Source organism: Sciurus vulgaris, assembly GCF_902686455.1.
Source record: "Sciurus vulgaris genome assembly, chromosome: 1".
In the NCBI taxonomy this organism is placed as follows: domain Eukaryota; kingdom Metazoa; phylum Chordata; class Mammalia; order Rodentia; family Sciuridae; genus Sciurus; species Sciurus vulgaris.
Window position 1 is genome coordinate 24361886 of NC_136461.1, and position 12590 is coordinate 24374475.

At 43.7% G+C, this 12590-nt stretch overlaps 1 protein-coding gene across 5 annotated transcripts in view; it reads right to left on the reverse strand.

Annotated features, from left to right (window-relative positions):
• Positions 1–12590, reverse strand: part of CSMD2 (CUB and Sushi multiple domains 2) — a 550277-nt gene that overhangs the window by 56353 nt on the left and 481334 nt on the right. For all 5 annotated transcript variants that reach the window (XM_079130766.1, XM_079130765.1, XM_079130764.1 and 2 more), the window contains 4 exons: positions 12092–12172; positions 11496–11609; positions 4144–4332; positions 1002–1148 (listed from right to left, as the gene is read on the reverse strand). In XM_079130766.1, the coding sequence (XP_078986892.1) occupies positions 1002–1148; positions 4144–4332; positions 11496–11609; positions 12092–12172 (531 nt within the window). The remainder of the gene's footprint in view (positions 1–1001; positions 1149–4143; positions 4333–11495; positions 11610–12091; positions 12173–12590) is intronic.

Consider the following 12590-nt stretch of genomic DNA (forward strand, 5'->3'; position numbering starts at 1 on the left):
ACTTGTCATAAAAGAGAATGAAATCCTGCTATCTGGGGCCACATGGATGGAACTAGAAGACACTATGTTAGTGAAATAAGTCAGATACAGAAAGACAAGTACTGCCCGTTCTCACTCATAGGTACATGCTAAAAAAGCTGATTTTATAGAAATAGAGGGGAGAATAGGGGTCACCAGAGCCTGAGAGGGGATAGAAAGAGGTTGGTTCTCAGGTACAAAAATATAGTTAGACAAGAGGCATAAGTCGTGATGTTCAGGAGCACAGTAGGGTGACTATCGTCAAAACTAAATTGTGTATTTCAAAATAGCTAGATAAAGATGTTTGATTGTTTTCAACATAAGTTGTAGATGTTTCAGGTGACGGACTTGCTCATGGCTCTGGTTTGATCATTACACACTTTTATATATCTGTGGGTACAGTGTGACATATATGTAATATACATCTACAGATGTATCTATGCCCACTCTGCCCAGAGATATGTAAAAGGTTTATGTGTTAACTCAAAAAACAAAACTAAACAAAAAGAAACCCCAAAAACAACAGTAATCAAAGAGTAATCAAAAAGCAGGGCTGGCAGAGCAGAGGAGAGGCTCCTGGCCCGGGAATACAGCTGTTCTTGCCAGAGAGACTCATCATAGGGATTTTCAGTTAAAAAACTTTTATTACTATTTTCTAAATTCCTAAAGAGAGGCTGTTAAAGGGTGGCAGGAACCCCCTAAGGCGTCGTCGGTTCTTGCGTGATAGTTAAACGTATCCTAAAGACAGGCTGGCAGCAGGAGAGACTGAAAGTGGGGAAAGGACTGGAGAAGGAGGGGGTGGGTTCTGCCTCTGTACCTCTCCCAGGTGGGTCTCCCCACAGAGGGGTGGCTGCCCAGTCCCCACGGAGGAGCCCACCACCTTGCTGAGGAGCTAGAGCACAGCTTTTCTGGATGTTTTGGGCAACTGACTTAAGGGGCTCAGGGCCCATGGTCCTTCTCAAGAGCCCTTGTGAGTTACTTACCTGAATACCGAATCTTAAAGCCCTTCCGATTGTAGGCGTGGTCAGAGGACCAGCGCAGGTACACAGAGTTGCTCGAGCTGGTAACAATCAGGGGAGCAGAGTAATTCCCACTGAGGGCTTTCAACAGAGGACTTTGTCCTGAGGGACCTGGGTTGAGAAGGACACAGGATTACAGGCTGTAACATCCTAAAAGAAAAGGAGGACAGTAAGACACCATGTCCCTGGAACACCCCGTTAACTTCCCAGGAACTTGGCAAAGTCAAGGGATCACAGAGAGCAGGTCTGGGCCAGGATGTCTACATACTGGCAACTTGAAGGACATTGACTTTCTCTCATGAATGCTGGGAATGGGACAAGTCAGTGTTAGGCACAGAAAGCTGCTTTTTTTGTACCCCAGGACAGCTGCTTCTTTGGATGCTGGTCATATGGGGAAGAAAGCAAGCTAAGCAAGCTAATGCCACTGCTTCTGTAGTCTAACTCATAAGACCCCTCTCTGTGGTGCAGAAAGACTGATGCAGAACTCAGGGAACTGTAGATAGGTTATGTGTCACTCATCCCAGCTGGCTGCCACTGGACAAAAACACCATAAGGGACAGGAGACAATCTCTTTTGGGGTAGAACTGTGAGGGATAGTTGGTGCTATGTGGCCAAGTACCATGAGGGATGGGGGTCCAGGTGTTGCTGCTGGACTCTGGCAAGTCTCCCATCCGGTCTGTCATGACTGGATCTTCTCTGCAAGCTTTTCTCAATAGAGCTTAGGTCTCACCTGCTATCTCTAGGTGTCTTCCTTGGCCTCTGCAGCCCTCCCCACTACTCTAGCACAACTGGGTGGAGACACAGGACACTCCAGCTCTACAGAGCACAGGTGCAGACACCAGGGCTTAAATGGCTGGGTAACTTAGAGAGTCGGTATCCTCTCTCTGAGTCCACTGGTATTGCTCAAGGGTTCTTTCTTCCTGAGCCCAGATCTAAAACAGTGTTCTAGGAAGAACCTGCCTATAGCAGTTAGCAGGTGAGATGAAATCTATCTGCCATTTTAGAATGTGGCCAGGGTCAAGCAGTTGGTTGATGGAAGAGCTGGTTTTCGAACTGAGAACCTCTTCCATTTGGCTACTCTTCTTCTGCATGCTGAAAACAATTCCATGCCCATACAGAAAAAATATTTGATGAACAGACAGCAGCAAAACCAGAGGAAAACACCAGGTCTCAAGATCATAAGTAACAGAGATCCCCAACATTTCTTCCAAGGCCCTTTGAAGAAGGCCTCCCTTTTCCCTCTTCCTACCTTAAATGCCTGGGATTGTACCCTGAGGGTGCAGATTCAAGGGAGGCACAGCGGAGTGGGATAATCCATAACTCAGGATTTATCACCCCAGAAGAGGCCCTGAGTGAAGATTCGGACATACTGTTGAGACAGCTCATGGAAGTTTGAGAAAGTAATGGACAACACTGAACAAAGCGGGACCATCAGCCGTGGCAAGCCATGGAGGAGGGGCCCAGAGACACAGAGAAGCAGCAGGCTCAAATAGGCCCATTGTATGAGAGCAGAACTCCCGCTGGCTGACCACATTCCTTGGGAGGGTCTGGAGCACACTCCATTTATTAAAGCAATCGCGTGGGCACTGGTGAGGGGGATCACCGGCATGACTGAAGTCCTGAGCAATGGCTGTCCTCCATAAGCAGAAGCCTGGGAGGAGAGGCTGTCATGGAACCAGGCTCCCTGATAGTAATGGGGACGAGACCATCCTAGGATACAGAGGCCAAGTGGAAGCACTTTGCAACCTAAAGCAAAGTTGGAGTAATTACTAAAATGGGTAGCAAGATCAGAATGGCAGTTGGGAGGGCCTGACCAGAGGGTCTATGGAGATGGCACATGGAACATGGGATTCATAAGGGCAAAGCGATGGGCAGCCGAAAAGGGAAAGACAAAAAGGTACGTTGATGTATGAGCTAAAAGGACGATGACTGAACAACCAGTGGAGAAGGAAAGCTGCCCACAGTGGTCACTCTCAATCCCTCGTCCAGTTAGCAGAGCCTGGCCAGGTTGCATTTCCTATTCCAGAACATTTCTGCCGAAGGAGAAGCTGGGTCCTTTTTCATAGTATAGAATTGTATAGAATACAATTATAAAATAGTACCAATTGCATGTAATAGTGATTGCTCTAGTTCTTATCCCCAGAGCCCTGCCACTATATACTCTAATAACTGAATATTGTAGAAATGAGAATGTCTAAATATCTCAACGTCTTTGGATACAAAGTGTGAATTGAGGCTGATCCCTGAGATTTGAAGCTTGTCATGACTGTTCTATTAGGTTGATGTTGGTAAAAAATGGAATCCTGGCCCAGTTCTCCCTCAACCTAACCAAGTAGTGACCTAGGGGGAGCAGCTGTGCCGGATGTATCTTCGTCAGAGCAGATGAACAGTCCTGGGGACATGAAATGCAGCTATGGACCTGGCAATGCGTTCTTTTCCATACCCATCGGAAAGGAGGATCAGAATCAGCTTGCTCCCACATGAGGTGGGCAGCAGTATTGCTACTCTCCTGAATTTTGTCAAAATAGAGTATGAAGGACTGGGGGCCATCTGGACATCCTGCAGAATGTAGTATATTGGTTTACTATATTGAGGGCATCGTATTAATCAGATCTGATGGGGCATTAGGGACAATTAGTGGAGATGTCTTGCAAGACTTATGCTCCAGAGAATAAGCTACAAATCCTACAAAGTTTGCAGTGAAATTTTGACGGTGCAGTGGTTTGGGGTTTGCTGAGACATTCCCTCCAGGTTAAAGAGCTAATTATTGCACCTTTTCTCTCCTATGACCAAAGAAGCAGCTCAGTGTGGAAGTCTTTGTGTTTTGGAGGCAGCAAGCTCTTTACCTGGGAGCAGGGTATTGATGGACCCATTTATTGGCAGAAATTCAAGCGTGCTTGCTTTGAGTGGGGACTAGAGTAAGAAAGGGCTCTGTAACAGGTCCAGCAGCCACACAGCCCATCAGACCCCATGGCCTTGGGGCTTCTGTGTAGCGCAGGCCAGCATGTGGGGCCTCCAGCAAGGAAAATTGCAGCATGGACTCTCAGGCACCTGAAGCAGGATGGCGCCATCTGCAGCAGAGCTACACGGCATTGGCCTGACTCACCATCGAAGATCTCAAACTCATCGTACTGCTTCTCACTGAGGAAGTACTCCACTGTGAGGGAGATGTTGTACTCGGGCTCCACTCTCACCAGCCAAGAGCAGGTCTGGAACTGCGGGTAGCTTCCAGGGTAGCTCTGGCTCAGGATCACACCTGTGGAATCTGTCAGAAGCTCGTTCGTGGGGCAGTGCACTTGGAGAAAGAAAGAAAGAAATGCCAGGTACATGAGGTGAAGATGGAACTGGGTCCACCATATTTGCTTTTTCCTGGTGCAAAAGACAATGCTTGGAAAATCAGTATTTGAGCACAAACAAGATTCCACACCCATCATCATGCTGCTCCATGACATCAGGTAACCTTAGATACGGTGTCAACACTACAGGATTGCTGGGATTTAGGTCTAGCAGGTTGCTGGGAATCACTTCCTAGCTTAGATGTGGGCACTGCTACCTGTCTTCAGAGAGGGTAGGGATGGTGCAGGCATAGAGTCAACAGTAAGGCCCCTCGTACTCAAAAGAGTTGATCTCTAGGATAGATTTAATTTCTACGAAGATAGTATAGGGTGCAGGTAAGTCCATGAAACTTTGGGCCAAACATATTTGTATTTATAGCTCATCTCTGCTCTTACAACCTGTGTGGTCTTCAACAAATTCTTTCCTCCCTGTATGATGGCTTCTCCGTCTCCAACACAAGAGATATGATTTACTTCCCAGGACCATTGCATTGTATGAAATATTATATCTTATGGGACACTATATGTAAAGAACACAACATGGTGCTTCAATAAATTGTAGAGATGATGATGGTGATGGTGATGATGGTGATGGTGATGGTGGTGATAATGATGATGGTGATGGTGGTGGTGGTGATGGCGATGTTGATGATTGTGGTGGTGATGGTGATGGTGATGATGGTAATGATGATGGTGATGGTAATGGTGGCAGTGGTGGTGGTGGTGATGATGATGATGATGATGGTGTGATTACATCAGGAGCAGAAAGGGTTTGGTAACACTCAGCCTGGCTCAGGTGACAGTATTAACACATCTAAAGAAGAAAACATCACCCTAAGTAAGACAGTCAGTGTGGGCCTTAGGAATAGAGGTGCTGGAGAAGAATTGGGCTTTCTGGTGTCACCATGAAGGGGTGGGGAGATGCTGGTTCAGGAGGGCCTTGTACACCCCAGGTACGGGGGAGCTGCTCTGTCCTGGGGCACAGGGAACACCACAACACAAGGAACAAATTACATGGGATCCATGGAATCAAATTCCATTTGCTTGTTTGGGGGCTCCAAAGCAAAGTTCTAAAGATTAAATCAATTTCTTTGGTGCCCTTGACAGTAGTACAAGTATCCCAATACCCACAAAGGGAGAATCGGTGTTTTGCTGTAGATGTGCTGTTAGCCAGGCTTCTGAGTGAGATGGATTCTGTGACACAGATAAAAGGGAGTTTCTGGGAAAGGAAGGCCAAGAAGTAACCCTGGGCAGGAGATCGTGGTGCTCCACCCATCTCCCCATTTCCTTCATCCCCTGCCTTCACAGAGGCGGGGCTGGCTGATCAGCTCTCGGGGCTCATACACAGAGGTTTGCTGTGGTCTTGAACGAGTTTTACATGACTCATCCAGGATTCCTTCCGAGTGGCACTGACAGGCACTGGCTTTTCCAGGGAGAGCTTCCTTCTCATTTGGTAAGAGGAAGAGGAAAGCAAATGGCTTCTAGATGGAAACCCACCTGACTTTTGCAATGCTCCTGATCTTACTAACCTGACGACCTGCACTGAGGACTTATGGTCCTCTCTGGTCTCTCCAGGTCCTGCTTCCCGAGGTTTTTACATGCCCACTTGAACCTGCAAATGGGCATGTTCTCGCAAACGAGATGGGTCCATGGGTTTTATTTCTTTGTGTTAACTTTATCAGATTCATGTATTAGTGTGTGCAAGGTGTGCTAAAGATGAACTGGTCTCTGAACATTTAGTAGTGTTCAATGAAACCAGCTAGCTTGGTCATCTTTGGCGGGCTTTCTTCTGATAAGTTTCTCTATTTCTTTTAAAGAATTTGAAAAGTGTACACTTTCTATCTTTATTGGAGTCAATTTAGAAAATCATACTTTCTTAGGAAATAATTCATATCATCTAGGTTTTAAAGCTTATTGGCATAGATTTGTGCAAAGTAGCCACATAATTTAAAAAATGTTTTCTGACTTCAAAGATCATTTCCTACTTTTCATATTTATATATATATATATATTTATTTATTTATTCATCACATATCCTTGCTTTCTCCCTTTGTTCTTGATTAGGTTACCTAATGATTGGACAGTTTTGCTGCTTTCTATTTCAAGTACATCTTTTTTTTTAACTTATTTATCAGTCAGACAGTTTTTCTGTTTTATAATTCATTATCTTTTTAAAATGCAAATTTTTGAGACATAATTTATGTGCAATAAACTATGCAGATTTTAGGTGCGCTGTTCATTGGACCTTGGAAAATGTACATGCCTGTGTAACTACTACCACAATCAAAATATATATTCTTTCCATTACCCTAGGAAGTTCTTCCACACCCCTTTACAATCAGTACAAACTGCCCTACTCTCCGGGAAATCACTGGTGTTATTTTTATAGCCATAGATCAGTTTCTGTACTAGAACTTTGAACAAATCATAAAAGATTATTTTTGCATTCACTCCTTTTGATAAATGTAATGTTTATAAGACCCAGCCCATGCTTTTTGCATATCAACATTTTTAATTTTTATTGCTCAGTACTATTCACCTGTATGGTGAATTTTCATAGGGCGATTTGTTTATTCATTTTCCTATTGATGAACATTTGAGTTGTTTCTCATTGTGTGTTATTATGGGACTCATGTAAGTTTTTTGTGAATCTAGGTTTTAATTTCTTTTGAGTAAATAACAATAGTTTAAGTATTTGTATGATTTTAAATTATGCAATATAATAAGTTTTTGTATAATTATTTTAAAAGAAATGTTCAGTGACATTTGCAAAGTGACTATGTAGTTTTATATCCTAGCCAGCAATTTATGAAAATTCCAGCTGTCCCACATCCTTGTCAGCACTTGGTACTATCAATCATTTAAATTTTAGCCATTCTAGTGGATGAACAGTGATATTTCATTACAGTTTCAGCTTTCATTTCCTTGATGACTACTTATGTTGAACAACTTTTCACATGCTTATGGGCCATTTATACATCTTATTTTGTAATATATCTATTCAATTTTCTTGTCTATATTTTTACTGGATTGAATTAGAAAAATTCTTTACTTAGTCTGGATATAAGGATTTTCCTTTTTGGTACGGGGGATTGAATCCAGGGATGTTCTACCACGGAGCAACATTCTGATCCCTTCATATTTTAAATTTTGAGATGGGGATCTTGCTAAGCTTGCCAGGCTGGCTTTGAACTTGTGATCCTCCTGCCTCAGACTCCTGTAGATATGTCTTTTAAGAGAAAATACGTTACTGTGAATACCTTCTCTCGTTCTACAGTTTGCTTTTACTTTTTTCATATTTAGTTGAATAGGGTTTTTATTGGTGTATTTTGAAGCTCTTTGATTAACTGCATACATACTTACATGTCCTTTTAAATGGAATTAATTCTTTTTGTCATTACAAATATATCTATTTCTGGTAATACACTTTGTAGTGTTTGTAAATTTATTTTTCCTGTTCAACATTTTTATATTATATCTTTCTTTTTTTCTTTGAAAATTTCTATGGTATTTATATTTAAATTGCATCTTTTATAGAAAATAAATGGCCTCTAAATTTTGGCATGATTTTTATGCAATAAAAGGTTATATATCTAAATATATTTTTCAACTACTTTATGTAGCTACTTTTCTTTTGGTCAGAGAAAGAGGTATGTTAAAAATCTCTCACTTGTGAATTTCTCCTGTAATTCTGTCAGTTTTTCCTTCATGCACTATGGTAGGTACTATTTATGACCAGTATATATTCTTGATAGATTATGTTTATTGTTATGGAAATATCCCTTCTTGTTCCTTTTAATGTTTTCGACTTAAACTCTAGTTTTCTGATATTAAACTTTGCTACTCTAGCTTCTAGAAGCTAGTATTTTCTATGTATTTCTTGGATTTTTGTCATGCATTGGATGGGTGACATCTCTTTAGTTATGACTTTATTCTTAATGTTCTGGAATTGCTCTGTGATGTTCTTCACCAACTCTTTGTATAGCAAGAGGCATGCTTCTGGAACCATAACAAAATGCCTGATCTGAGACATCATTGGAAAGGGCGATAGATGCAGCAGTGAGTGGAGTAAGCTGAAGAGCAGAGGAAGTTGTACAAAGAAGAGACGTGAATGGATAGACATCCCGTGCACATGGCAGGGAGACCATATTGTTAACACGGCAGCACTACCCAGACTGATCTACAGATTCAACTCCATCCCTATCAAAATCCCACCTGGGTTCTTTGCAGATGTTGACAATCTGATCCTAGAATTCATATGGGCATTCAAAAGGCTCAGAAAATCAAAATAATACCGAAAAGGAAGAACAAAGTTGGAGGACTCACACCATTTTCAGTAAATGGTACCAGGACAAACAAATCTCTACATGCAAAAAAGAGAAGTTGGACCCCCTACCTCGACCATATACAAAAATTAACTAAAAATGGATCTAAGATCTAAATGCAAGGGCTTAAGCTATAAATTCTTAGAAGGAAACATAGATCAGGCAACGGTTTCTTAAAATGATACCAAAAGCACAACAAACACAAGAAAAATATGTTAATCAGACATTGTCAAATTAAAACCTTTTGCTTCAAAGAACACCATCAAGAAAGTGATGGGCTGGAGTTGTAGCTCAGTGGTGGAGCACCACATAAAAATAAATAAATAAAACAAAGGTACTGTATCCATCTAAAACTAAAAAACTGAAAATAAAAAACATCTAAAAAAGAAAGAAAGAAAGAAACAAAGTGAGAAGTCCAGGAGGCTGAGGCAGGAGGATTGCAAGTTTGAAAAGCCTCAGGAACTCAGCAAGACACAAAAAGGGCTGAGGATGTGGCTCAGCAGTAAAGCACCCCTGGGTTCAATCCCTAGTGCCAAAAAAAAAAAAAAAAAAAAAAAAAGAAAAGAAAAGAAGAAAGTGAAAAGACAACCCATGAATTTAGATAATTTTTTTCCAAATAACATATAAATAAGGTTTGTATCAAATTCCATGACAAATTAATAATAAAAAGACGACCTAATTTTGAAAATGGTAAAGAACCGGAATGGACATTTCTTCAAAGAAGATGTATAATAAGTATGTGAGAAGATGCTCAAAATCATTAACCCTTGGAGAAATGCAAATGAAGACCACAATGAGATGCCAGTTTCTACTCACTGGAATGGGTAGAATTAAAAAGAGAAATATTAATATGTTTTGGCAAGGGTGTAGCGAAGTTGGAAGCCTCAAATACAGCTAATGGGAATGTAGAATGGTTCAGTCGCCTTGGAAAGCAGCCTGGCAGCTCCTCAAAAGTTAGATGGAGAATTTTCACAGGCCCAGTAATTTCCCTTCTAGGTATATATCTAAGTGCAATTAAGACATATTCTGCATACAAAAACAGATTTGTGAATGTCATAGCAACATTATTCATAATAGCCAAAAAGTGGATTCAGCCCAAATGTTCATCAGTTGATGAATGGTTAAACAAAATGCGGTATATCCATACAATGGAATAGTGTTTGGCAGTAAAAAGAAAATGGTGATACACACTGTAGTACGGATGAACCTTGAAAATATGACACTGAGTGAAAGAGGCCAGTCACAAAAGTCCAGATATTGTATGATTCCATTTATATGAAATGGCCAGAATAAGCAAAAACACAGAGATGGAAACCAGACTGGTATTTGTCTAGGACTGAGGAGTTAGAAAGAAACAGGGTCTGCTAGTGGGTGTGGGCTTTCTTTTTGGAGTTATGAAAATTGATCACAGTGATGGCTGCAAAGGTGTGAATGAACTAAAGAGCATTGAATTGTCACTTGAAAGGAGTGAATTGCTTTGAGTGTGAATCATATCTCAGTGAAGCTGTTATTAAAAGAAAGTCTACAAAGTTGTGTGTGGTGGCACATTCCTGGAATCTCAGCAGCTCAGAAAGGTGAAGCAGAAGGATTTGTGAGTTCAAACCAGCCTCAGTAACTTAGCGAGGCCCTAAGCAATGCAGCAAGACCCTGTATCAAAATAAAATACAACAAGGGCCAGGGATGTGGCTCAGTGGTTAAGTACTCCTGGGTTCAATCCCCAGTACCCTGCCCCCGCTAACACACAAAAAGTCCACAAAGGCAAGAAGGACACAAGGCCTTCAGGCAAGCATGGGACTGAGCATGGGTCAAGCCAAGAAGACTGGGCCCTGCAGACTCAGCAACAGCGCCTGAGGCGAGAACCCAGGCTGAGCAATCAGGGAGGATCAGCCCCGATGAAGGCAGACGTTGCTGGGGGTGTGGGGTGGGCTGGCTGATTGGCCTGTGGGCGCATTGGCTCAACTGAAATAAACAGGTAGTGAATTTCTCCGTGTACTGGGAAACCCAATTCTGTGGCTCAACAATTCCTGCCGCATCTTTTTGCTCTTGCTTCCCCAGGGGAGGTGGAGAGGCTGGCCTGTTTCTCCACAGGCTACTAAACTGATAGCACCAGGACCAGAAGCAGCAGGAGTGCTAGTTGTGATAACAGCGGCCAACGTGGAGCCATCACGATATGCCAGGCATTGCTCCAACGCGGTTCACATTACCACCTCAACCAATTCCTCGCAGCAACCCCCTGGGCCCGAGTGCCCACGTCCTCCCCACTTCACGGAAGAGAACACGAACGATGAACGCACAGGACAGTTAGGTGCCGGCCCTGGGTCAGGTGCCTGGTGAGTGGAGGGTGGTTTTGGGTCTGAGTCGGGAGACGAGGAGAGGTGAATTCACCTGCTGTCACCTGCTGGCACTGTCCTGGAATGACAACACCTGTGGACTCAGGGTCACCTGTCAGCACACAGGATCTTGAGCAATTTGCATTCTAGTAGGGCATGTCTCAGGTGAGCCCAGCCCTCCCTAAGGACCCAGAATGTTCTCCTTCCAATTCTCAGCATGCAATTCCAGGGAAGGCTCAGGCAAGGAAAAGGGAAGACAAATAAATGGCCACTGTGGCCAATTCACAGCGCAGCCCTCAGAACAGGGCGGGGACTGATTCCTCATTCGCTCACTCATTAGCCTTCACCACGTGACCTCTAACTTATGGGGCAGGGACTGGGCTAAGAATGGGACTGGAAAGAGGAGTCCAGCCAGGGGCTTGGTTGGGAGCCACTCCAGGCCCAGGAGACGAGGCTCAGGACAGTTACCTTCGCATATCGGGGGTGGGCCTTCAAACTGCAGGGCGGTTCCAAGCTTGCAGGTCAGGATTTCATTCCCCACTAAGGTAAAGCCAGGAAGACACCTGTAGCGAACGATGTCACCTGCCAGGAGAGACCAACGTGGGGATTCTCTGGAGCAGCCGGACAGGGCTGTTAAGTAGCACCTTGAACCTACTCCCAGGCAAGCGATCCACAGTGGGTCACATTCTGTTCTGACTTTAGCAACCAGCTCATCTCCAACCCAGTGGCCCAGATAACCGCTGCTTCCCTCCCATGAACAGCCTCGCCTGAGACCAGGGAAGCCACATTCTGAAAAATTCATACTGTGGTCCATGGATTGATTTCTCAAAATCATGCTGACTTGAAGCACAGAGGAAAACCACTTTCCTGGTTCCTCTTCCTGGGGATGGTAAAAAGGAAGAGAGAGGGTATTTTGGATGCAAACTCAGGGGACAGACTATCAACCCTCTCGCATAGGGCTCCGGTTTCTCTCTCCCTGGACAGCAGAAAGACCTGTGCCCGGCTGCCTGACCTTCCCGTCAGCCCTGGCTCGTGGTCCTTGCAGTTTGGAAGGCGGTACCTACCTATGTTGAATTCTTCGTTCTCAGTGACGACTTCAGCATTGGGGAGGATGGTGGGGGGTGGGCACTTGGTGAGTGGATAAGCTGAAAGGAGGAAAGACTCTGAGTCAGGGCAAGAGCGTCACAGGGGCGTGTCGTCAGCCATTCATCTTTCTCAGGCCTCACTCCTTCACATGACGGAGATTTACTAATAAGCATTTATCTGTACCCAGGGTGAGTTGAACCAAATACTATTTTGCTTATCTTATATTTTATTTTCTGGGTATGGTTTGGGTGCAAAGATCAGGAACCCTCTTTCATAACTAATAATAAAGAAGAAGCTAGCGATGGTCCCCAGCCCTGAGGGAGAGGGGGTATTGCTGAGAACCCCCCTCTATGTTGACACCTCTGTGTGCTGAACCCTCTCATTCTCACATGGCTGATCGCCTGTGAGGCGTTCCTACTTTACTTGTGAGCAGGTGAAATTCAGAAAGGTGAAGTTACTTCCCCAAGGTCATGTGGG